A 27,343-nucleotide genomic window follows, 5' to 3' on the forward strand; every position below is an offset into this window, starting at 1 on the left:
ATCAATGTTAATTGACATTTGATATATAGAACATGTTAATTTCAAGCATAATAGCACCAGTTCTGTTACGTGGACAGTTTCATTGTGCAATATGCTAAGATTTCAGCTGTCTTTTACTGACTGACAGCAGTTTGTTCCCTTGTACTTAACTTCCAATGGGACAAGATTCAATCACCAGACTGAAATGCTTTCAATTACTGTGGCGAGCAGAAGGCACAAGCGTTAATAGCGTCTATAAAATAGCAACTTCAAGAAGTCAAAACAACCATGAGAACCTTATGGAGAGATATTTTTTTTTAAGTAGCAGAATTGCCTCCTGTGGTTTAAGTGAGAAAAAAAGAAGGGATCACAGCTATGGTGAGATAGGATGGAGTTTCAAAACAGTTGCTAGCATAGGCAAAAATCCTAAACATCACTGATGAGCAGCCATATCAATCAGAGAATCATTACAGGACAGAGGAAGAGACTGATCGTATGGCATCTCCTTGCTGAGTCTCATTCCCATTTAATCCTCTACTGCATTATTCAACAATTTCCATCTCAAAGGGAGGAAAGAAAGAAAACAGAGAATTTCTCAAGATGCAGAAGGGAATAAATAGACAGAAGCTAAACAGAGATAGAGAGTGAAATTCTCAAAAGTACAACTTCATGAAGGAACACCTTCTGTAACTTCTCTAAAAAGCATTGATTCAATGTATAAAAAGCTAATTTAGTAGGAATTATATTCTCTGAAATTTGCTTTTATTAATATTTTCTATTCAAAATAGTTGTATGTTTCTTTGATTCGTATATCCGTGGCAGTGCTGAATGAAAATAGGAAAATTTGTATTCAATTTTGAAAGGTTCTCAATATACTGTCCAAGGATACACATTGTATCAAAAGGATAGGCAGGAAGGCAGAGGGGTGGCATTACTCTGTTGGTAAAAAATAAAATAAAATCACTAGAAAGAGGTGATGTAGGGTAGGAAGGTGTTGAAAGATTATGAATAGAGCTAAAGGGTAAAATGACCCTGATGGGAGTTGTATACAGACTTCCAAACAGTAGTAAGGATGTGGTCTACAAATTACAACAATGGGAGGCACAAAATGCATGCCGAAAGAGCAATGTTACAATAGGCATGGGTGATTTCAATATTCAGTTAGATTGGGGAAAATCAAGTTGGCGCTGGATTTCAGGAGGGGGAATTTATAGAGTGCCTATGAGATGGCCTTTTAGCAGCACATGGTTGAGCCCACTAGAGAATCAGCTATTCTGTGTTGGCTGTTGTGCAATTAACCAGAATTCATCAGTGAACTTAAGGTAAAAGAACCCTTAGGGGAAAGTGATCATAATCTGATAGCATTCACCCTGACATTTGAGAAGGTGAGGTAAAGTCAGATGTATCAGTATTGCATTGGAATAAAGGGAATTACCGAGGCAAGAGAGAGGAATTGGCCAGGATTGATTGGTAAAGAACACTGGCAGGGATGATGGCAGTGCAACAGTGGCTAGAATTTCCGGAAGCAGTTTGGAAAGTACAGGATAAAAGCATCCCAAAGAGGAAGAAGTATTCTAAAGGAAAGATGACACAACTGTGGTTAACAAGAGAAGTCAAAGGCAACATAAAAGCCAAAGAGAGGACATAAATAATAGAGAAAAATTAGTGGGAAGTTAGAGAATTTCAAAAACCAACAAAAGGCAACTAAAAAAGTAATTAAGAAAATAAGAATGGAATATGAAAGTAATCAAGCCAATAATATTAAAGAGGATACCAACAGTTTTTTTCAGATACATAAAACGTAAAAGAAAAATGAGGGTGGATATTGGAAAGCTGGAAAACGATGCTGGAGAGGTAGTAATGGAGTACAGTGAAATGGTGGATGAACTGAAGGTTGATAAGTCACCTGGATCAGATCTGAAGAGATCATGGAGACATTAGTGATGATCTTCAAAGAATCACTGGATTCTGGAATAGTTCCAGAAGACTGGAAAATTGTAAATGTCACTCCAGTCTTTAAGAAGAGAGAGAGAGCCAAAAGAAAGGAAATTATAGGTCAGTTAATTTGAATTTAATAGTTAGTAAGATGTTGGAGTTGACTATTAAGGATGAGGCACATGATGAAGTAGGACATAGCATGGTTTCCTCAAGGGAAAATGTGCCTGACAAATCTGTTTGAATTCTTTGAAAAAATAACAAGTAGGACAGAGAAAAGAGAATCAGTTGACGTTGTGAACTTGGATTTTCAGAAGACCTTTGACAAGGTGCCAAACATGAGGCTGCTTAACAAGCTATGAGCCCATCATATTGTAGGAAAGAATCCAGCATGGATAAAGCAGTAACTGATTGGCAAGAGGTAAAGAGTGGGAACAAAAGGAGACTTTTCTAACTGGCTGCCAGTGAGTAGTGATGTTCCACAGGGGTCTATGTTGGGACTGATTTCTTCTTACATCTTATGTCAATGATTTAGATGATGGAATTGATAGCTTTGTTGAAAACTTTGCAGACAATATGAAGATAGGGAGTGGATTGTTTTGAGGAAGTAGAGAGAATCGACAAAGAAATGACAGATAGAATACAGAGTTGGGAAGTATATAGTCATGCAGTTTGATAGAAGAAATGAAAGCATTGACTGTTTTCTAAATGGAGAGAAAGTTACAAAAATTGAGGTGCAAAGGAACTTGGGTGTCCTTGTGCAGGATTCCTTAAAGGTTAATTTGCAGGTTGAGTCTGTGATGAGGAAGGCAAATGTAATGTTAGCATTCATTTCAAGAGAACTAGAATATAAAAGCAAGGATGTAATGTTGAAACTTTATAAAGCCTCACTTGGAGTATTGTGAGTGGTTTTGGGTCCCTTATTGTAGAAAGGTTGAGCTGAAGCTGTAGAGAGATCAAAGGAGGTTCACAAAAATGATACCAGGATTGAATGGCTTGTCACATGAGAAAAGTTCGATGGCTCTAGGCCTATATTCACTAGACTTGAGAAGAATGAGGGGCAACCTCATTGAAACCTATCAAATTGTGGAAGGCCTTAATTGAGTGGATGTGGAGAGGATGTTTCTTATGGTGACAGAGTCTAATACCAAAGGAGACAGCCTCTGAATAGAAGAGCATCCTTTTAAAATGGAGATCAGGGGGAATTTCTTTAGCCAGAAAGTGGTGAATCTGTGGAAATTCTTAGCCACAGGCAGCTGTGGAGGCCAAGTCTTTATGTATATTGAAGGCCGAGGTTTATTGATTCTTGATTGGTCAAGGCATGAAGGGATATGGGGAGAAGGCAGGAGATTGGGGCTGAGAGGGAAATTGGATCAGTCATGATGAAATGGCAGAACAGACTCGATGGGCCAAATGGCCTAATTCTGCTCCTATATCTTAAAGTGTTACAAGTTTAATATTTGATTGAAATTTTTTTAATTTTTTGTTTTCATGCTTTTCCGGAAATGTTATCCAATTTCAGATTTTTGTATTTGCTTTTGGTTTTGTGTTATCTGTGGTCACTTAACAACCACACTGCTTTTCCTACGTTTTGCCAAACAGGTGGTGAGACAAGTTTAATAGTGGATGTTCATCAACTGAGAAACTACCCTGTAGATCTCTATCATTTAGTTGATACATCGGCATCAATGGTGACCAATCTGGAAAGGCTACACTCCATGGGATATTCTGTATCACAAAGAATGGCAAAATATTCCAGTGATTTTCAGTTTGGGTTTGGATCATTTGTTGATAAGCCAGTATCTCCATATATTAACATTCATCCAGACAAGCTTATTAATCCATGCAGGTAAGTACTTACTTGATCAAAATCAAATGAATAGTCCCATTTCAGGGACATTTGAAATGTTTCATTAAAACCTCCTGGAGGACATCATTTGCATCTGGTGTCAAAATGTATTTTTTTTTCTTTCAATGTAGCGTTTATGAAACATCTTGTCATCCTGCTCATGGGTTTATGCATGTGCTGTCGCTGACTGACAATATAACTGAATTCAAGGAAGCAGTGGAGAAGCAAACTATTTCTGGAAATGAGGACACACCTGAAGGAGGTTTGGATGCATTGCTCCAGGTTGCAGTTTGTGAGGTGAGTTTTGCTTGACGGCACCACTCAAAAACTATAACACTTTGTTTTGGCATAGCGGTTCGAGGTAGTTGGTATATGGATTGAGTTTCCTTTAAATTAATTAGGCTAAATCTATTAAAAGCTAATGGGATATTAGAGTTGCTATACCCTTCCCTCAAGATTATTGGCTCTCTGCCCCTCTCCCAGCCTCGGCAGTCCAACTGGCGGCCAGCACTTCAGCACTGAGGCTACTTCCATGTAGCTGGCTGACAAGAATCTCAGAAGGACTTTGCCAGACTTTGAAGTCCTGCCCCATCTAAACCAGTGGTACCCAACTTTTTCTTTGTCATGGGCCAATACCATTAAAAAGGGGGTTCATGGACCCCGGGTTGGGAACCCCTGATCTAAACTGTCAGCATCTTCATGGCCATTGATGTATTTGTGAACCATTTTAACTCTTATGATTGTTCAATACTAATAGGGTATGTTTATAAAAAGTTGTAAAGGATATTTATATTTCAAAAGCATTTTTACTGACATGCAGCATGACTGGTCTTGGGTTTATTATGTGTGTGTGTATTGTGAATGTTGTCTACTTGGAGAAACTAGGACGTAAATTTTATTGTGTTTTAATTATAATAGTTAAAGGTCTTAGTCAGTTCATTTATCACTAGGAGTTGAGTTTGTTCACCACAAATAGTCTTATTATACCCAATCAGGTCTTGCCTGCAAGTTCACATATTGTGAGCCTTTTAAGTGGCTCATCAGTCATTTCTTCCTCAGGTAGCCAAGAATGTAAAGAGTGTGCTGGTGAGCAAGCATCTGGTTAGCTGAGCACAATGCATTTGTAACATGCTCTACATGGTCACATTTTAATTTGAAAGACTAATATGCAGTTAGAATGAAACCTATTGTTGTGAATAATCAGCATCTGGGTTTTAAAGTCAAAAAGCAGGAAATTCATGACTTAAGATTGTGGGCTTCAATGTCCCATGAGGAAAAGTGAAGGATACAGCTAAGTTTCACAACAGTTTACTATATATATAAGTTCCCTATCCCACCAGACTAATTATTGTAATAATTGCTATGCAATTACTGAGCAGATATTCTGCCATCGAGCTGAATTCCTTCCACCAGATTGAGTGAGCTATTTCACATCTATTTTGAATTTTCATTGTTTGTAGATACTTCTCCAAAAACATTTTTGCAGGCCTGAACAAGCGGTAGCTATATTTTCAAAAGCTGGATTTCACAAAGGAAAATGCCTGAGGATTATCATTGCTGTCCACTAGACCAATCTTTATCATTGTTATCTTCAAGTGATAGCAAAAAGAAAATTCCCACTCCTGCGGCAGTCTTCAGCTTTATTCCATATCTAAACTATGCTGTCTCTACTCTTGGAATGTTTCAGCTTAAGTCAGCACAGAAAAATGTTTGATTCCCAAGCACTGAATAAATGATGAGAAAAATAATTTATAGCATGGAATGTTGCCAACTATTGTTATCATAAACACAAGAGATTCTGCAGATGCTGGAAATCCAGAGCAGCACACACAAGATGCTCGAGTCCTGATGAGGGGTCTCAGCTCAAAATGACGGCTGCTTGTTCATTTTCAGAGATGCTGCCTGACCTGCTGAATCCCTCTAGCATTTTGTTTGTGGTTGCTTTGTTATCATCATTTGCCCAAAAGGATCAGATTCCATATCTCCCTGGGACTTCACTGACTGGTTATAATTGAGTACTTAAAAGCAAAAACTACTTTCTTTCTTTTGGTTTAGAGCCAAATAGGATGGCGTAAGGAAGCAAAGCGTTTGCTGCTGCTAATAACTGATCAGCTATCTCACTTGGCACTTGACAGCAGATTGGGAGGTATTGTCCTGCCTAACGATGGGAACTGCCACCTAAAGGACAATATGTACACTCATTCGACTATTATGGTAAGGTAACCCAATGCTTAATTTCTTTGCGATTCCTAGGAAAATATATATTGCAGTATAATTTCACTAATATACATAGAAGATTCTCTTCTTCATTACTCATCACCTTCTCCCTTTCGGCCATACTTTGTTGCCAATATAACATCATAAATGTTATTGAGGCCAGATTCTTTTGTCTGGTGGGAATACATTTACTTAAATTTCCAAAAATTACTTGTCTTGAAGCCTTAACCTGGGGAAATCAGACAGTGAATTGATTTCACACCATGACTTTCAACTTATAATTTAAATTCCTTTCTACCCTTTTCCTCTTCTCTTTCCCTTTTTGAATGGAAAATGCTGGGAACAGCAGGTCAAGCAGCATCTGTGGAGATGGGACCAGGGTGTTTCAGGTCAATGATTCTAGAAATAACAATATTTTACATCGCAGAGGGAGGCAGGAGCGGAGAGAATATTGGTGTATTGCGCTGGTTGATTATTGTCAAATGTACCAAGATACAGTGGAAAGCTTGTCTTGCATAGTGGTACAGAGTAAAACAATAACAATGCAGGGAAAATTCAGTGCAGGGAAACAATAGAGTGCTGCGGGATCATAGTGAGGTTGGTTGTGATGTCAGGAGTCCATCTTATCATACAAGAGGCCCATTCTAGAGTCAGATATCAGCAGTCTTGAACCTGGTTTATAACTGCTTTCAGTCTTTTGTGTTTTCTGGGAGAGGAGAGAAGGGAGTATATCAGTGGTGGGTGGTGTCTTTGATTATGCTGGCTGCTTTACAGCTCCTTCTCTTTCTCCCATAGTACATTCTTCTCTCCTATCAGATTCCTTCTTCCCCAGCTCTCTGACATTTCTTATCACCGCCCACTTTCTTCCTTCTTCCCCTCCCTCCCCCACCCACTTGGCTTAACTTGTCCACCTTCTAGCTTGTCCTCCTTCCCCTCCCACACCTCCATCTTATTCTGGCATTTTCCATCTTCCTTTCCAGTCCTGATGAAGGATCTCGGCCCGAAACATCAGCTGTTGATTCATTTCTGTAATTGCTGCCTGACCTGCCGAGCTCCTCCAGCATTATGTGTGTGTTGTAGTTTTAGTTCAGTTCTTCTCTTTCTCTCTGTCCGGCCTGGCCTGCTGGTCATATTTGGCATCTTCACCATTAATTACAGGGCACAAAATGTTAACCATGTTTCTCTTTGCTCAGATGCTGCTTCACACGTTGAATTTTTAAAAATTAGTTCAGATCTTCGGTATCTCTAGGCATTCTGCTTTTTTACATTTTATAACCATAACAATTACAGCACGGAAACAGACCACCTCAGCCCTTCTAGTCCGTGCCGAATGCTTACTTTCACCTAGTCCCACCTACCTGCACTCAGCCCATAATCTTCCATTCCTTTTCTGTCCATATACCTATACAATTTTACTTTAAATGACAATTAAAATTTTTTTTTTGAGTTTTACTTGATATGCTGAAAGAATGACATCTGGTGATGGCATCTGGTAGATCAAACCGGCAGTCTTTGAGATTTGTTCCCACTGCTTCTCTTCCCATATCACAATCTTACTGACCTTGTTCTGAGGAGCTGGTTGAAGGGTTTCCCTCCCAAACAGGCAGTGAACTCACGAAATTGTGAATATCAGGCTCCAAAAATGCCAAATGAAGATGTAATTTTATTGGTACTAAAATAAATAAAAATGTTGTAAGGAAGACATTGTGCTTCGGCAATGGGATATTGATAGCGATTATGATACAGTGATTGGGTGAAAACTCTGCAAGTGTATTTTAATGTACGGAATATGCAAGGTCATGCACCCCAGTCACTGAAAAAAAGGTGGATTGTTATCTACATGAAAAGATACTGCACGTGAGTGAAGTTCAGAAGCATCTAGGTGCTTCAGTACATGAAAGTTAGCAGGCAGGTTAGAAAGGTATGATAATGTTGGCCTCTATGGCAACCAGACTCGGAATCAAGTAAGAAAGTTTATTACAGTTGAACGGATTATTGTTGAGGCCACTCCTAGAGGACTGTGCATAGTTTTGGCCCCCTTGCCTAAAAACAGGCTTATTAATGTTGAAGACTGTCCAGAAGAGCTTCACCAGGCTAATTTCTGGATGGAAGTGTTATCCTGTCAAGTGGGGCCAGAAGGTCTAGGTCTCTATACCTAGGAGCTTATGAGACAGTGGAATGGAAGACCTTATTCAAACATACAAGATCTTAAGGGACTTTATAATATAGATGTTGAGGAGATTTTATGATTGTGAGAATCCTAAATAATGACTTAAGGTTGAGAACAAGTGGCTGTATCCATTTGCAAACGTTTTTGGGTGCTGCTGATGTCTCGATATGGCTAACTTATTTCAGATTGCCATGTTTAAGCAGCTGATATTTAAAACTAGGGTCACAGAAAAGTACATGTGAATTATACCCAATTTACTCTAATCAGTTAAGGACAAATCCTTTAATTATATGGTCTTGCTAAACACAAAATGCTCTACACAGGTCTTTCCAAAATGCTCTCACCATGTTCCGTATAACACATATACCCTTTCTTCGAACAGGAGCATCCATCTCTGGGATTGCTTGTGGATAAGTTGCTGGAAAATAGTATCCATGTAATTTTTGCAATTCAGGGATCAAGCATCAACTGGTACAAGGTGAGATCAACATTGCTAACATTAAGGAGAGTATGATGCAGCCTTCAGCCCATAGCCCAATGTTGTCCCAAAACCAACTAAAAAGTAAATAAAACCCTCCCAAAAATGAATCCCTCCTAACTACACAATATCCATATTCCTCCATCTTCCTCACATTCATGTGTCTATCTAATCATCTCTTAAAAAGCCTCTAATGTATGCCCTTCTACCACCATACCAGGCAGCACATTCCAGGCATCCACCACTCTGAATAAAAAAACATAACCTTCACATCCCCTTTGAACCTACCCCGTCTCACCTCCAATGCATACCTTCTGGTGTTAGACGTTTCCACCCTGGGACAAAGATACTCTCTGGCCATTCTATCTATGCTTCTCATAATTTTTTAAACCTCTGTAGATATTCCCTCAGCCTCCGATCCTCCAGAGAAGACAAACCAAGTGTGTCCAGCCTCTCATGATAGCACATGCCCTCTTAACCACGTGTTTCCTGGTAAACCTCTTCTGCACCCTCCCCAAAGCCTAAATATCCTTCTTATAGTGGGGCGAGCAGAACTGTGTGCAATACCCCAGCTGTGGCCTAACCAGAATTTTATAAAGTTGCAACATAACCTCTTGATTTTTGACCTCAGTGCCTTGACTTGTAAAGCAACCACTCCATAAGCCATTGTAATCACTCTATCAACCTGTATAGCCACTTTCATAGAACTATGAACATGGATCCCAAGATCACTATGCTTAGCATCACTGTTAAAGGGTCTTGCCCTTAACAGTGCACTGTTTACCTGCATTTGCCCTACCAAGATACAACACCTCACATTTACCCGGGTTAATCTCAATCTGCCATTTCTCCACCCATATCTGCAACTGATCTAACTTTCCTGATTTCACCTTCCTCTGAAAAGTGAATTATTTTTCAGTTGATCAGATTACATGTAAGGCAGGGATACAAGAGGCTGCAGATAGTGGAACTGAATCCGGAACATTTGGCACTTGAAGCTTAGAAAAAGGGCTATGGGTAACCCAAGGTAATTTCTAAGGTATAGACATATTTGGCACGGCTTTGTGGGCTGAAGGGCCTGTATTGTGCTGTAGGTTTTCTGTTTTTATAAAAATTATGAGTCAGGCAGCAACTGTGAAGGAGAATGAACAGTCAGCATTTTGGGCTGAGACTTTTTCAACTGGACTGAAATGTAGAGGGGAGATATCCAGTATAATGAATCAAGAAGAAGTGGAACGAACACTGGCAAGTGATAGTTAAATCCTGCAAATAGGAATCATAGGCATGTAGCGATGTGGTACACACAGCGCTGAAATAACGACACACAGTCAGTAAGTCGTTTCGAGACTAGTTTATTCAAACTTTGCGGTGCTGGCATTTAATCGCTAGCGCCCGCCCTCTCCGGGCGGAAATGACGTCAGAAGTGCATTACCAAAGTCTCCCCCCGCGTGCTGGCTATTTGTGTGCCGGTTCACCTGCGCAGAAAGTGGGTTGCCACAGGCAGATAGTAAGAGGGGAAATAGTGACAGAGGCTGGGAGTTGATTGGTGAAGGGTACAAAGGACTGCACTTTGATTGCTTTGTAGTTTGTGAATTATCATTAAATGCAGCTAATAAGATTTCAATCTTTTGCTAACAGCAGTTGAAGGGACATTATAATTGTTGGCAGTATTGTTACAGCATAAAATCACTCCAAACAAAATTAAATTTATAATAATTTTCTAAGGTTATTCTTTTCAGGGGTCTATTGTGCTCACATGAACAATTAGATGTAGAAAATTTAAGAAGTGATAGTTCATGACAGTATTAAATAATAGAATTTAAAATATTTTTGTGATTGTTATTGATTTTAATGATTTCACTTTTCTTGGAAGCCCTTTTTTCAAAAAAAGATTAATTTAAAAATAAATCAATTCTGTATTTTGCTTGAAGGATCTTCTTCCACTGATGCCTGGTGCATTTGCTAGGCAGCTAAATTCAGAACTGTCAAATCTCTCTGAACTAGTGGAAGGCGCCTATCAGGTAATGTGCTACCCTTGATATCACTCTCTGTGAGCATGTTAGTTTGCATATCTTAATGAATGATTAAACACTTCAGCAATCACATTTGTAGTCTAGGATTGTTACAGCTTTGTTTTGAGATGTTAACAGATCATTTTTATTTTTATAACATAAATTTTAATCCACTTGTACAATAATGTTTTCAGAGCCTTCCAAACTGCTACTTGAAGTTTTACAATGATTGTTAACATTCACAAAATATTTACCAAAAAATATGGAGGTTTTTTTATGCATTCTTGATATAACATTAGGTCAACTATTCATTTGTACAATTGGTTGCGAGTATTCTGATATATTCTGTTTTCAATTTAATGCTATTTGTAATATTGACGTTCACTGTGACAATGCGCCTGAATAACAGCAAAAAGATTTATTACCAAGTGTCACTGTTTAGGTAAATATTGTCTTGGATATCCTCCAGGCAAAAGTAAATGTCTAGAGTTAATTGGATATTGATGTGAAAAATAGGATGAAATATAATTCATTTAGCTTGACAGATGAAGGATAGTGTCATGCTCTGTAAAATGCCCAAGGTTGTATTGAGAATTATCAAAGTACTTTCCCTTTATTCCCATTTATCTGAAATAAGGCTTTCCTCCTTTAATTCAGTTTTATCACAGATCATACAAGACATCTGTTGTTCATTCCTTTGGGAGGTATTACTTCAAGTTAGTAAAACAGATTGCTGCACAAAGGAGTTAATCCTTTCATTGCTTCTTGATTAACCCATTGAATCAGGTAGCTCCTGAATGCTTTTGGAGCCAAGAGTAAGCAAATGGCTTGAACATTTTACTCCGATATGCATTTTATAAAATGCACGTGTATTACACTAGGTAGAATTGATTTTATATCAGAGCTTTTCTAATACAGAACTTAGTATGTTAGTGAATTGATTTTGGCTAGCACGTTAACAAAAGTCTGTTTATGTTTTCAAGTGTTGCACACACAGAACAAAATGACTGTCAGCAGAGCAAATGGTTAGCCCACATGATTACCAAGCCAGCAGTATAGCTGCTGTTATGTACAGGAAGGGCACACAGTGTATGTTCACAGGATAAAAAGAAATCATGGAAATACAGGAAATGCACCCTCTTTATCATATTTCCACTCTTGTCTCTCAGTAGCTAGCCCTATTGATGCACTGCTGGGTCAGAAGTGCTAGAGGTAGATGCCCAGAGTTAAAGGCCAACCATGGCCACCAAAATATATCATGACTCAGTGATGGCAGTAGGGAAGAAATTCAGACCATTAATTAGTAAGGGATGATTATGAATTTCAAGTGAAATGTAATTATTGCTGCAGATTGCCCGAGGACTTGTGGGGATATAGTTTTGTTCTTTGCACTTATTTCTGCTGAATATATCTTCTGTTGTTTCCTGTTGGTGTGATCCTGGAGTTCCGAGTAACAAGTTGGCTCATTCTAGATTCAATTGATTTGCAAAACAGAGACCCAAATGGATGATTTGGAACACACACAACCTACTGGAGGAACTCAGCATCAATGGAAAAGAGTACAGTTGATGTTTTGGGCTGGGACCCTTTGGCAGGACTGGTGGGGGAGAAAATGAATAGATTTAAAAGGTGGGGGAGAGAAGGGAGAAATACAAGGTGACGGATGAAACTTGGAGAGGGAGGGTTGAAGTAAAGTGCCTGGAAGCTGATTGGTGAAAGAGATACAATGCTGGAGAAGGGGGAATCTAATAGGAGAGGACAGAAGGCCATGGAAGGAAAAAAAGGGGAGACTTCACCTGTGAGCCTGTTGGGGTCATATACTGTGTCTGGTGCTCCCGGTGTGGCCTCCTGTATCGGTGAGGCACAACATAAACAAGGAGACCATTTTGCCGAGCACATTAGCTCCATCTGGCAGAAAAAGTGGGATCTCCCAGTAGCCACCCATTTTAGTTCCACTTCCCATTCCCATTCCATACTCAGGTTGCAGGAACAGCACCTTATATTCCATCTGGATAGCCTCCAACCTGGTGACATGAACATCGATTTCTTAGATTTCTAGTAATGGCCCCCACTTCTCCTTCACCATTCCCCATCTCCTTTTCCCTCTCTCACCTTATCTTCTTGCCTGCCCATCACCTCTCCCTGGTGCTCCTCTCCCCTTTTGCTTTCTTCCATGGCCTTCTGTCCTCTCCTATCAGATTCCCCCATCTTCAGCCCTGTATCTCTTTCACCAATCCACTTCCTAGCTCTTCTCTTCACTCCTCTCCCTCCCAGATTCACCTATCACCTTGTGCTTCTCCCTCCCTTCCCCCTACCTTTCAACTCCGACTCCTCAACTTTTTTCTCTCTCTTGTGCTGCTGAAGGGTCCTGGCCCAAAATGGCGGCTGTACTCTTTCCCATAGACGCTGCCTGGCCTGCTGAGTTCCTCCAGCATTTTGTGTGTGTAACTTGGATTTCCTGCACCTGCAGATTTTCTCTTGTTTGTGATTGGATGATTTGGGCATTGTCAAATTGACACTTTCGAAATGGAGTGGTGGTTTCAGGTGGGGGTGGTGATGGTGTTGTGGAGGTGAGCTGTTGTTTCACTTTCATCCGTTATCTTTGTACTGACACAATTTTGTTGCCTACTGGTCCTGACTGTTTGGTAGAACAGATCTGTAATCCCAGGAGAATACCTTGTCCAGGTGGGCAACTTTTATTCTGGAATCCTAACTACGTCAAATTTGACCGCTTTAGAATAAGGTATTTTGCCAAAATTATGTCATTATAATTGTTACCGACCTAAGTTGTTGGCTTTTTGCCCAGTGTCAACTTCTGCTGTATAATCAGGTCACAAAGAACTAGTAATACTGCAGTTAAGTAGTCACCCTGTTAACTTGAAAGAGCAGAGCTACTCTGTTGTTCCACTAAGCTGTTTATTCACATCAAACCTTCAGGGCCAGCTTCTGATCACAGGAAAGATTCAGTTATTCACCTATTGAAGATTGTGCTCCCAAACTCCTAAAATTCAGGAGTTTGAGTTGATTCATATGTTCACTGGATATTTTCCACAAATGCAAGGGGCTCCAAGACAACTGTTGGCAGGGCATTCAGAGTGCAGCAGTTTTTAAAAGCTGCATACAAGCTTAGAAGGGAAGACAAGCATATATTTAAGTCAGCTGCTATATTTCACTGAAGCCTGGTGGCATTGTAGAGCAACTTGAAATTTAACCTGCCTAACTCCATTTAACAAAGAAACTTGAATGTGTACAGAAACAAGCACAGATGAGAGAAACGATAAAATTTGTTGATGATGGAATTCCCCCAGATAGCCAAATGTGTAGCAAGACAGGAAAGAGAGTGGGGCACAGCAGGGAAGAACAGTGGGCCATACAGCCTTCTGAGCTTGCTATGATGAACATTCAGTCAGCTGAATATCTCAGTGCCCTGTACCCCTTGTTACCTTTACCAAATATGCATCTACTATTCCGTGTGGGGAAAATTCCATTGGTTCCAGCATTTGTAACATTTTAGGAATGGCTCCAGCTTTACCATTTGTGTTGATGTTCCCCTAGTTTATCTCTGAATGACCTCTCTCTGAATTTAATGGGTTCAATTTCCTGCTGTTCTTACTCACTGCCCAAGATCTGTACATACCTACAGACTCCATTATTTTTGAATATACAGTCGGCCCCTCGACTGTACAGTTGGTTCCAGGACCCCTCGCGGATACCAAAATTCGTGGATGCTCAAGTCCCTTATTCAACCTGTCTCAATGTGGTGGATTTTAGGACCCAGCGGAACCCCAGACCTTATTTAACCTGTCTCAGCGCGGTGGACATTAGGACCCGGTGGCAGAGATCTGAATCCGCAGTGTTTCTGTTCGCGAAGATAATCACGAACATGATTAAAAATAAAGTGGAAATAATAAAGTGATTGGAAAGAGTTGAAATGCCATCGGTCATTGGAAAAGCGTTAGGCTACGTCGGTCAACGATTGGAACAATCTTAAAGGATGAAGTGAGAAAGGCCCTGCCCCGATGAAAGCTAGAATTATTACTAAGCAACGCAGTGGTTTAATTATTGGGTTTTGGGGTTTTGGGTTTTTGATCCTCCACATCAACCCGGCACGGTGGAGAGCGCACTCGGGAGCGATCTGTTCCCGAGCCCGGCACTGAAACATACGTTCTTAAATGTTTTATATGCATAGAAAGGTAAAATATATACTATATACTAAGACAAACGTTTGACTAACTGACGCTGAGTAATACTGGATGTACCTGTTCCGACTTACGTAGTAAGAGAACTTCAGATATTTTTTGATCCTGATGCACAATAACCCACGCACATCCTCCCGTATACTTTAAATCATCTCTAGATTACTTATAATACCTAATACAATGTAAATGCTATGTAAAGTGGTTTTATACTGCATTGTGTAGGGAATAATGACAAGAAAAAAAGTGCACATGCTCAAACAACAAATGCTGGAAGAGCACTTCTGGGTTTTCGCGATTCGCGGTTGGTTGAATTCACACATATGGATAAGGAGGGCTGACTGTACAGTTTACAGTCAGGTGGATCACACGCTTCACCACAGAGGCTTTCAGCAAGCATGAATCCTATTGAGAGAAGGTCTCAGCTTTGTATCCAGTCTCCTCCGAGGAAAACCTGTTCAGACAGTTTGAAATAATTTTTTAAAATATATACTGAATTATAAGTATGTTAAAATAATAGTAAATATCAAAACATATAAAAATAAAGTGAAATAAGTGAAGCATTTACTGTTTTCCATTGACAGTATCCCTGTCCTGGGCTCACTGTTTGTATGCTGACCCTTATCCTAACAAGAAGCTTTGGCTTGGATACTGAATATATCCAGAAATGGCCATCTTCAGCCATTTCAGTAATGGAGCATAATTCACATTTACCGGCCTTTGTCTAGCAGCACACCTCCATTTGACTGCACGCGCCAGGAAGTCATACTGAGGTGTCAGCACAGTTCAGACCTGTGTAATACTAGCTTGTTCTGAATTTTCACCACCAGGGGCAAAAAGGTATGCATGATGAAGGGTCTCGACCCGAAATGTCGACAGTGCTTCTCCTTATAGATGCTGCCTGGCCTGCTGTGTTACACCAGCATTTTGTGTGTGTTGTTTCCATGTCTACCCTGTTCCTTTTTTTAATTTTAAGTCAAAGTTTGAAGTAAACTCATCTTCAAAGTACATATGACACCATATACAACCCTGAGATTTATGTTCTTGCAGGCATAATCAATAAATCCATAATAGAATAATAACTGTAATGGAATCAATGACAGACTGCAGTGTGACTGTGGTGTGAGTCCTCAGGTTCCTACACCTGCAGTGAGAAGAGATCACGACCTTGGGTGGTGAGTGTTCCTGATGATGGATGCTGCTTTCCTGCGACGTTTTCTATAGATGTGCTCAATGGTGGGGAGGGCTTTACCCTTGATGGATTGGGACATATCCACTACTTTTTGCAGGATTTTCCATTCAAGGGCATTGGTTTTGCCATACCAGGCTGTGATGCAGAGAGTAGGTATACTCTCCACCACACATCTATAGAAGCTTGTCAAAGTTTTAAATGTCTTAAGTTTTAAAAGTTTTGGACGTCATGCCAGATCTTCACAAGCTACTAAGGAAGTAGAGGCATAGCTGTGCTTTCTTCATAATTGCTGGGCCCAGGACAAGTCCTTGGAAATGATAACAGGAGGACTGGTTCACGGACCTCTGATCTCCTCTCCTGAAGTCAATAATCAGCTCCTTGGTTTTGCTGACGCTGAGTGAGTCATTGTTGTGGCACCACTCGGCCAGATTTTCAATCTCCCTCCTAGATGCTGATTCAACAGAACCTTTGATTTGACCTTGGTGTTGTCAGCAAACTTGAACATGGCATTTTAATTAAGTAATTTTTCATCCATTCAATCTCTTTAGAATGTTTATGTAACTTGTTCTTCTGTAACCTTTTAAGCTTGTATGTTATTCTGGTGAATCTGAGGTACATTCCTGGTCACTGCTAATATATCATTAGAATCAACGAAACATACTGCATAGAAACTGGCCCTTTCAGTCCACTTCATGCCTACTGACCACATTATGTCTGTATCTCTCTGTCCTAGCTGTTCCCCGCCTGGTGTCCACAGTCCCCTTGGTTAATGGTAAGGATCCATGGCATAAATAAGGTTGGGAACCCCTGCTCAGCACCATTAATATCCAAGTATTTGGTCAAACAACCTTTAAATTGTAATTTTATCTGCCTACACCACTCCTTTGGGCAGCTCATTCCAGATATTCATCACCAAATGTAAACAATGTAATCCACAGATCTCCTTTAAATTTCTCCCTCTTACCTTCAACATGTACCCTAATTCTTGATTTCCTGACCTATGAAAAGACTATCATATCAATGTCCCTCTTTTTTTTTATATAAAACTCTCAGTTGTCCTTTTCAGGAAAGATTCTGGTGAATTTCTTCTACAATCTTTCTATTGCTACCTACAGCTTGTCTGAAAAGTGAACATTGCATTCAGTTCAGCATCTGACTAGAGTTTTAGGCAACTAATATATAGTATTTGAACGCTCTCTTGATTAAGATTTGATGATGATGGCTGGTTCTTTGCTTGTGAAGATTAGGAGGGAAAACTCCATTGCTGTAGAACTTTTCTTCCTGCCCACACAGCGTAGGTTTACAGTGAGGATCAGGACCAATTCAAACTCTTTAGGCTGGGGGACATTCCACAATGGCACAGCAAGCTATGCTGACTGTGGAGAACGCAAGGCTGTAAGTTGAGTTTTGGAGTTTTCCTTCTCCTAGACAGACTGCCAACCAAGGCTCACGAGTCCCACCTACCTTGGCTAGGAATCGGAGTTGTCCTTCTCCTAAGCTGGCTGCCAACCAAGGTTGATCAGCCCAGCCCGCCCACCCAGTAATACACTCGGTCATGCCATGACATAGCAAACTCAGTAAGAGCAGGGATGCCACGTGAAGGCGTTGCTATGGACACAGTAGTGTAGGAGAGGCCAGGTGTGAGTGACCTCCTGTCTAGCAAGCCGAATAGTGGTCCTGTGGCAATCATTACACTTGGAAAGGTGAGGCTATGGAAGACCACTTGACCTTAAGTGAGCAGGACATCCAAGTTGGTGTGCTCGCACCATTGTACCAACACTCTATCTTTGCTGTGTATGCTGTTTTGTCTTTGTTGTTGATTAGACCAACCACTGTTGTGTAATCAGCGAACTTGGTGATTTGGTTTGAACTGGAGGTAGACTAGTCATGTGTCAGCAGGTCAGCAGTGTGAACAGCAGCGAGCTGAGCACACAGTCCTGGGGGATTGCTGCTGTCCAACATGATGGAGGTAAAGGTGTTTCTGCCGACACTGACTGACTGTGGCCTTTCTGTCAGGAAGTCCAGCATCCAGATGCAGAGAGAGGTCTTGAGACCTAACGAAGACAGCCATGTTTTCAAGGAGGTTGTTAACTTGTCCTTGTCGATCCTCTGATCAATTTGTTTATGGTTTGCGAACCATTTGAATGGGTAATGGGCTGCATTGCACTTTGGAAAAGGTTATTGTTGTACATGACAATTTTATAGTTTGTCACTGGGATGCCTGTGTTGTACTTGGAATGGCTTATCAAACCTTTCATCAATACGGCTGATCTTATGAAGTTGGGTATTTGATACTTTCTTCACATCACTTACAATCCACTGAATTTGTCTGAGTGGTATTTATCACCTTGGGAAGGGGCTGAAATGGTTCATCCATCTGGCACAGCTCACTGGAGGTTGTTGTAAAATCTCTACCGGTTGTATGCTCCAGCATAATTGAAAAATGGGGATGTTCATGTAACCAGCTCTTTATGTTAGTTATTCAGTGGTCCACTGGCATTTATGATTGCACTGCAGGTAGTGGGATCACTTTGCTCTGTCAGCAGTATCTGATGTGCATGCATGTCTTACGATCTCCTAAGTCTGACAACGCGTTGACATTTACTATTAGTTTCAAAGTCCCAGAGTAAATTTATCAAAGTACATACTGTATAGTCTGAGATTCATTTTCTTATGGGCATTCACAGTAAATACAAAGAAATACTATTGAATAAAAAAAACTGCACAAAAAGACGGATGAACACCTAATGTACAATACACAATAAGTTGTACAAAAACAAAAAGAAAAACAAAATAATTATAATAGATGAATAAGTAATAAATAATATTGAAAGCATATGTTCTAGAGTCATTGAAAGTGAGTCCATGGGTTGTGGAATCAGCTCAGTGTTGGGGTGAGTGAATTTATCCATTCTGGTTCAGAAGTCGGATGGTTGAGGGTTAATACTGTTTCTGAACATGATGGTGTGGGGTCCTGTATCTCCTTCCTAATGAAGGCAGCAAGAAGAGAGTGTGGACTGGATGGTGGGGGTCCTTGATGATGGATGCTGTTCTCCTGTGACAGCACTTCCTGAAGATGTGCTCAGTGGTGGGGAGAGCTTTACCTTCGATACACTGGGCTGTATTCACTTATTTTTGTAGGATTCAACATTCAAGGGCATTGGTGTTTCCATACCAGGCCATGATGCAACCAGTACAGACAAAGTTGTAGATGACATGCCAAATCTTCACAAACTTCTAAGAAAGTGGAGGTGCTACTGTACCTTCTTTCTAATGACCCTTACGTACTGGTCCCAGGACAGATCCTTTGAAACAATAACACCAAGGAATTTAAAATTATCATAAGACCATAAAAGCTAGGAGGTAAATTAGGCCACTTGGCCCATTGAGTCTCTCCGATTACTAACCTTGTCTACCTCTGCCTGGTTCATGGACCGACAGTTTCCTCCACCTGTAGTCAAAAATCAGCTCTTTGGTTTTGCTGACATTGAGAGGTTGTTGTTGTTGTGGCACCTTTCAGCCAAACTTTCAATCTTCCTCCTGTATGCTGATTTATCGCCACCTTTGATTCGGCCAACAACAGTGATGTCATCAGCAAACTTAAGCATGCTGCAGGAGCAGTAGGTAGCCACGGAGTTATAAGTGTAAAATGAGCAGAGCAGGGGGCTCAGCACAGAGCCAGGTGGTGAACGTGATGATGGAGATTGTGGAGGAGATGTCGTTGCCAGTTTGAGCTGAATGGAGTCTGCAAGTGAGGAAATCAAGAATCCAGTTGCACAAGGAGGTATTAAGGCCTAGGCCCTGGAGCTTATTGATTAGTTTTGAGAGCATGATGGTTTTGATTGCAGAGCTTCAGTGAATGAAGAGCATCCTGATGTATGCATCTTCACTGTCCAGATGTTCCAGGGAGGAGTGAGGAGCCAATGAATTGGCATCTGCCGTGATGGTAGGCAAATTGGAGTGGATCCAATTCGCTCCTCAGAAGGAGATGATATGTTTCATTACCAACTATTGCGGCTTCTGGCACATTCCCTCATGCCCTGATTCAGCTAATTTTGACTCTCTAGTTTGATGGAAATTGTCAAGTGGGGTCTATCACTGCGTCACGTGTTTGTATTTTTGCTGCTACTGAGGGAGCATGGATTCCTAGTGCTGAGTTTATGTGTTCTGAACTTGCCCTATTTATTTTGCCTCTACGAGCACTGTGCAGTAGACAGTCCTGCCATTTCCACCAAATCTTGGCTATAGGTAGAATAATGAAATCATTGTTTATGTGCCCCTGTGGACATTCCCCTTAATAACAAGCATGCTGATTTGGATACTGCACCCAACTCCAGCTCCTGACTAACCAGGTCAAGGATCTGGAGCTGAGAGGCTCAAAGCCTTATCAGTGAACCTTTTACTGAGGTGGTCATACCCAGAGCGGAGGCTTCAGATAGTAGATGCGTGACTACCAGGAGAAGTAAAGGGAGTGAGCAGTCAGTGCAGGTCCCTCTCCCCTGTGGCCATACCCCTCAGCAACAAGTATACTTCTTTGGACACTGCTGCGGAGAGGACCAATTAGTGCGCAGCAGCAGCAGCAGCCTGGCCAGTGTTACTGTGGCCATACCTGAGGCTCAGCAGGGAAGGGTAAAGCCAGGACTGAGAGATAGGAGACTTGATAGCTAGGGGGAAGGACAGCAGATTCTCTGGCTGCAGATGAGAAGCTGGGCTGGTGTGTTGCCTCCCAGGTGCTAGGCTTCAGTTTGAGGACTTCTATGTGTCCTCAAGGGAAGGTGAGCAGCAGAGGTTGTGATGCACATTGGAACCAATAACAAGTAGAAAGGGGGATGAAGTCCTGTGCAGTCAGTGTAGGGAGTTGGGGAAGATGCAGGAGATGAGGACTTCCAAGGGAATAATCGTGCTAGTCAAGGCAGGAATAGGATGATAGTACAAATAAAAGAAAGACTGAGGAAGTGGTGCAGGGGGCAGGGTCTCGTATTTCTGGGTTACTGGACTCTCTTCTGGGGAAGGTTTGACCTATTCAAAAAGTATGGGTTACACCTCAACGTGAGTGGCAGCAAAATCTTTGTAGGCAGGTTTGTTAGATCTGTTGGGGAAGGTTTAGACGAATTTGGCTTGGGGGTGGGAAATGGAGTGACAGGGCTGATGATGGGACAAACTGTATGCAAGCTGATGCATTGTGTAATGGAACTGAGGAAGAACTGGCAGATGATAGGGCAAAATTGCAGTCAGTGGGATGAATTAAGGTGTAACATGGGTCAAAATCAAAAAGAGTGATGAATACAGGACTGAAGATATTATATTTGAATGGGATGCCTAGGCATGACTCGAGTAGCAGTAGCACTATCAATGGATATGATTAAATATCCCTATTTCAGCCTGATTCAGCTAAAAAGCACAACTGCTTCCAAGGTCAGTACAGTTAACAAAGATGTCTTAATGCATTTGAATGAACCATTACTGCTTAAAACTGACTGAAACAACACTGAATGTGGTCAGAAGAGCTCACTTAGGATACCATGGAGGAAGCGTGGGTCCCGACTGGGGTTATAAGTGTATTTAAGGTAATGGGGTTTTAAACTCCCTATACCAACTATCTGGCTGGCAAACATGCAGTCTCTGGTGAATAAAATTGATGATCTCAGAGCCAGGGTGCTGAATTAGAGGGACATTAGCACCGTGTGTGTCCTTCGTTTCACAGAATCCTGGTTAACCCCTTCTGTAGTGGATGCAGTAAATCAGATCAACGGGTTTACTATACACCATCAGGATAGATCTATAGTCTCTCTCAAAAGCAGAGGTGGAGGAGTATGCCTCATGATCAAACTTTCTTGGTGCACAAATATATCCCAATTCTGCTCACCAGACCTGGAATATCTAGCTGTTAAGTGCCATCCTTTTCACCTACCGCAGGAGATTTCCGGGATCATTTCGGTTGCAGTGTACATTTCCCCTCAGGCCAATGCCAGTAAGGCTTTAGATGATCTGAGCAGTGGGACCAACATGCACAAAACAGCTCACTCTAATGCCTTCACCATCGTCTTGGGAGATTTTAACCAGGCCAGTCTGAAAAAAAGCACTAAGCAACTACCATCAACTTGCAATACCATCACTTGCAATACCAGAGGAAATAACACACTGGAGCGTTGCTACAGTACCATCAGGAATGCCTACCATGCTGTTTCATGCCCTCACTTTGGGAAGTCTGATCACCTGGCTGTAACTTCTACTCCCTGAGCATAGGCAGAGACTGAAGACTGCAGCACCAGCAGTGAGCACCAAGACGGTTTGGACAAGGGAAGCACAGGAGCGCCTACAGAACTGCTTTGAATCAGTGGACTGGACTGTATTCAGGGATTCATCTTTGAACCGGGATGAGTATGCTGCAATTGTTACCGACTTCATTAAAACCTGTGTGGATGAGTATGTGCCTACAAAGACTTTCTGTACATTCTCAAATTCGTCTGCTTAAGGCTAGATCTGTGGCATTCAAGTCTGGCGACCCAGATACCAGAAAACAAGGTTGATTTGCAGAGTGTTATTTCAAAGGCGAAGAGACCATTTTGAACAAGGTTGGAGGCGACATTGGATGCACGGTTACTCTTACAGGGTTTGCAAGACATTACTTTCTTCAAAGCATAACCCAATAACATGAATGGCAGTGATGCTTCGCTACCAGATGAACTCAATGCCTTCTATGCCTGCTTTGAAAGAGAGAACACAACTACAGCTGTGAAGATCCCTGCTGGACCAGATGGCCCTGTGATCTCTGTCTCAGAGGCCAATGTTAGGTTGTCTTTAAAGAGAGTGAACCCTTGCAAGGCAGAAGGTCTAGATGGCGTACCTGGTAAGGCTCTGAACACCTGCGCCAACCAACAAGCAGGGGTATTCAAGGACATTTTCAACCTCTCACTGCTATGGGCAGATGTTCCTACTTGTTTCAAAAAGGCAACAATTATACCAGTGCCTAAGAAGAATAACGTGAGCTGCCTTAATGACTATCACCCGGTAGCAGTGACATCCACAGTGATGAAATGCTTTGAGAGGTTGGTCATGACTGGACTGAACTCCTGCCTCAACAAGGACCTGGACGCATTGCAATTTGCCTATTGCCACTGTAGGTCAATGGCAAACACAATCTCAGTGGCTCTCCACATGGCTTTGGACTACCTGGACAACACAAACATCTATCTCAGGATGCTGGTCATCGACTATAGCTCAGCATTTAGTACCATCATTCCCACAATCCTGATTTGGAAGTTGCAGAGCCTGGGCCTCTGTACTTCCCTCTGCAATTGGATCCTCAACTTCCTAACCGGAAAACCACAATCTGTGTGGATTGGTGACAAAATCTCTGCCTTGCTGAGATCAACACTGGTGTGCTTAGCCCAATGCTGTACTCTCTTTATACAGATGACTGTGTGGCTATGCATAGCTCAAATACCATCTGTAAACTTGCTGATGATACAACCATTGTTGGTAGAATCTCAGGTGGTGACGTGAGGGTGTCCAGGAGTGAGATATGCCAACTAGTGGAATGGGGCTGCAGCAACAACCTGGTACTTAACGTAAGTAAGTTCAAAGAGCTGATTATGGACTTTTAGGAAGAGTAAGATGAAGGAACACATACCAATCCTCATAGAGGGATCAGAAGTGGTGAGAGTGAGCAATTTCAAGTTCTTGGGTGGCAAGATCTCTGAGGATCTAACCTGTTCCCAACATATTGATGTATTTATAAAGAAGATAAGACAGCGGTTATACTTCATTAGGAGTTTGAAGAGATTTGCAATGTTAACAAGTACACTCAAAAACTTCTATAGATGTACCATGGAGAGTGTTTTGACAGTTTGCATTGCTGTTTGGAATAGGGGGTGGGGGCTACTGCACAGGACCAAAAGAAGCTGCAGAGGGTTGTAAATTTAGTCAGCTCCATCTTGGGTACTAGCCTACAATGTACTCAGGACATGTTTAGGGAATGGTGTCTCAGAAAGGCAGCATCCATTATTAAGGACCTCCTGTCACTCTTACCATCAGATAGGAGGTACAGAAGCCTGAAGACACAAACTCAGCAACTCAGGAACAGCTTCTTCCCCTTTGTCATCCGATTCCTAAATGGACATTGAACCCTTGGACATTACCTTTCTTTTTTTAGTATACAGTATTTCTGGGTTTTTTTTGCACGTTTTTAAATCTATTCAATATACCTATACTGTAATTGATTTACTTATTTATTATTATTTTTATGCTATTTTGTTTTCTATATTATGTATTGCATTGAACTGCTGCTGCTAAGTTAACAAATTCCACGTCATGTACTGTTGATAATAAATCTGATTCTGATTCTGAATAAAGTAGATGATCTTGTAGCACAGTTTGAGATTGGCATGTATGACATTGTGGTTGAAAGATCATAGTTGGGAGCTTAACATCTAAGGCAGACAGGGTAGGGTAGCTCTTGGTGAAAAAAAATCAAATGCTTAGAAAGAGGTGACACAGGATTTGAAGATGTAGAATCCTTGTGGGTAGAGTTAAGAAACTGCAACTCTGATGAGCGTTGTCTATAGGCATCCAAACAGTAGACAAGATGTGGGACATGAATTTCATTGGGAAATAGAAAAGTTATGTAATAAGGGGAATGTTACGACTGTCATGAGGGAGTTCAAAATGTATGCACATTGGGGAAAATCAGAAATGCATGAAATTCTGCAGATGCTGAAAATCCTAAGCAGCACACACAAAATGGAGAAGGGTCTCAGCCTGAAACGTTGACTGTTTATTCATTTCCATAGACACTGCCTGATATACTGAGTTTCTCTAGCATTTTGTATGTGTTGCATTGGAAAAATCTTGTTTGTGCTGGATCCCAAGAATGAGAATTTATAGAATGCTAATAAGATGGCTTTTTAGAGCAGCTTGTGGTTGAGTCCCCCGGGGGAAAGGCAATTCTGAATTTGGTGTTGTGTAATGAACCATATCTGATTAGGGAGCTTAAGGGAAAGGAACCCTTAGGAGGAGTGATCGTAATGTTATAAAATTCACCCTGCAGTTTGACAGGGAAAGGCTAAAGACAGATCTAACAGTATTCAGGTGAAGTAAAGGGAATTACAGAGGCTCGAAAGAGGAGCTGGTCAAAGTTGATGGGAGGGAGATGCTAGCAGAAATGATGGCAGAACAGCAATGGCTGGAGTTTCTGGGAGCAAATCAGAAGGCACAGCAAAGATATATCCCAAAGATTAAAGCATACTATAAAGGGAGGATGAGGCAACTGAGGTTGACAAGAGAAAACAATGACAGCATCAAAGCAAAATAAAGAGCATATGGTAAGTTAGAGGATTGGAAATTTTTAAAAAATCAACAGAAGGCAAGTAAAAAAACATACAGATAGGAAAGATGAACTATGAAGGAAAGTTAGTGAATAATATTGGATAATTGAATAATAATAAGTTTGTTTCAGATAAATGAAGAGTGAAGGAGAGGTGAGAGTGGATATTGGACAGTTGGAAATTGACGTAGTAATGGGGGCAAAGAAATTGGGGATGAACTGAAGTATTTTTTACCAATCATCACTGTGGGAGAGACTAGCAATATGCCAGAAATTTGAGAGTGACGGGGCAGCTATGAATTTAGTTGATATGAACCAGGAGAAGGTGCTTGGGAAGCTGAAAAATCTGAGGGTAGATATGTCACCTGGACCAGAGGAACTACACCTTAGGGTTCTGATGTGGAGGCATTAAGAATGATCTTTCCAGTATCACTAGATTCCCAAATGGTCCTGGAGGACTGGAAAATTGCAAATGTCACTGTGTAGTGTGTGTAGGCCTCAGTTAGTCTTGATAGACCATGGAGTTGCACCTTGGAAATATTTTTTTAATGTAAGACCGGCGGTTGCCCAAGCTGCAAGTCTCCTCTCTCCACGCCACCAAAGTTGTCCAAGGGAGGGGCATTAGGACCCATACAGCTTGGCAGCGGTGTTGTCACAGAGCAATGTGTGGTTAAGTGCCTTGCTCAAGGACACACACTCAAGCCTCAGCCAAGGCTCGAACTAGCTACCTTCAGATCACTAGACGAATGCCTTAACCATTTGGCCATGCGCCAACGTTAAATGTCACTATACTCTTTAAGAAAAGTGAGAGGCAGAAGAAAGGAAATTATAGGCTTGTTAGCCTAACTTCAGTGGTTGGGATGATGTTGGAGTCCATTGTTGAAGGGGGCTTATTCTGGTTGGCCACTGGTAACAAGGTGTTCTGTAGGGATTGTTATTGGGACCATTTCTTCTCAGGTTACACTTCTGTGAGTTGGATGACAGAATTAACAGCTTTTTGACCAAGTTTACATATGGTGGAAAGATAGGTAGAGGGGCAAGAAGTGTTGAGGAAGCAGGGGAGACTGATGAAGGACTTGGACAGTTTGGGAAAATAGGCAACTAAGTGGCAAATGTAATATAATGTAGGGAAGTGTATGATCATGCAGTTTTGTAGTAAGTATAAATATATAGACTATATTCTAAGTGGGGAGAAGATTATAACGCAGTACTGGTGCTTCACACCTTGATGTTTTGCCAGTCTTTTAACCTACTCTAAAACCAATCTGACCCTTTCCTCCCTCATAGCCCTCCGTTTTCCTATCATCCATCAACCTATCTAACAGTTTTGAGGTCCTAAAGAGCGAACATAGGGGTCTAGGTAAGAAACTGAAAAGCAGGATATGCTTGTGCCATGGTCAGTGATGATAAAATTAGGATGATGTGCCAGGTGAATGTGTGGCTGAAGAACTGGTGCTGGGAGCAGGATTTCAGATTTGTGGATCATTGGCATCTCTTCTGGGGAAGCTTATGACCTGTACAAAAGTGATGGTTTACATCTGAACTTGAGAGGGACCAATCTCCTTGCAGGTTGGTTTTCTAGAGCTGCTCAGAAGGATTCAAAGTATGTACACAGTGGACAGGAGCACAACTCAGAGGATGGAGTAGTTGTTGGAAAGTTAGATGCAGCATATAGAAAGACTGCGAGGAAGGATAGGCATTGGATAGGGTGTAATTGCATTCACTTGATGGGTTGAAATATGTCTAATGTGAAAAGTACCAGGAGCAAGCATAATGAAATTAGAGCATGGATGAGTACATGGGACTGTGAAGTTGTGGCCATCTGAGACTTGGCTGTCAGAAGGGCAGCAATATCTGCTGGATGTTCCATAGTTCAGATATTTCAAAAAGGACAGGAAGGGAAGTGGAGGAGTAGCAGAGATTAATCAGGGACAGTATCACAGCTGCAGAAAGGGAGGATATCTTGAAGGGATTGTCCTCTGGGTCAGTG

At 41.3% G+C, this 27,343-nt stretch overlaps 1 protein-coding gene across 1 annotated transcript in view; it reads left to right on the forward strand.

The window, feature by feature from the left end:
* The window catches only part of itgb8 (integrin, beta 8), a 99,664-nt gene that overhangs the window by 12,131 nt on the left and 60,190 nt on the right, over nucleotides 1–27,343 (forward strand). Inside the window, exons 4-8 of the mRNA XM_059972674.1 lie at nucleotides 3,517–3,763; nucleotides 3,895–4,060; nucleotides 5,819–5,977; nucleotides 8,533–8,628; nucleotides 10,560–10,649. Coding sequence (XP_059828657.1) covers nucleotides 3,517–3,763; nucleotides 3,895–4,060; nucleotides 5,819–5,977; nucleotides 8,533–8,628; nucleotides 10,560–10,649 — 758 coding nt within the window. The remainder of the gene's footprint in view (nucleotides 1–3,516; nucleotides 3,764–3,894; nucleotides 4,061–5,818; nucleotides 5,978–8,532; nucleotides 8,629–10,559; nucleotides 10,650–27,343) is intronic.

Source organism: Hypanus sabinus, chromosome 6, assembly GCF_030144855.1.
Source record: "Hypanus sabinus isolate sHypSab1 chromosome 6, sHypSab1.hap1, whole genome shotgun sequence".
Classification (NCBI taxonomy): domain Eukaryota; kingdom Metazoa; phylum Chordata; class Chondrichthyes; order Myliobatiformes; family Dasyatidae; genus Hypanus; species Hypanus sabinus.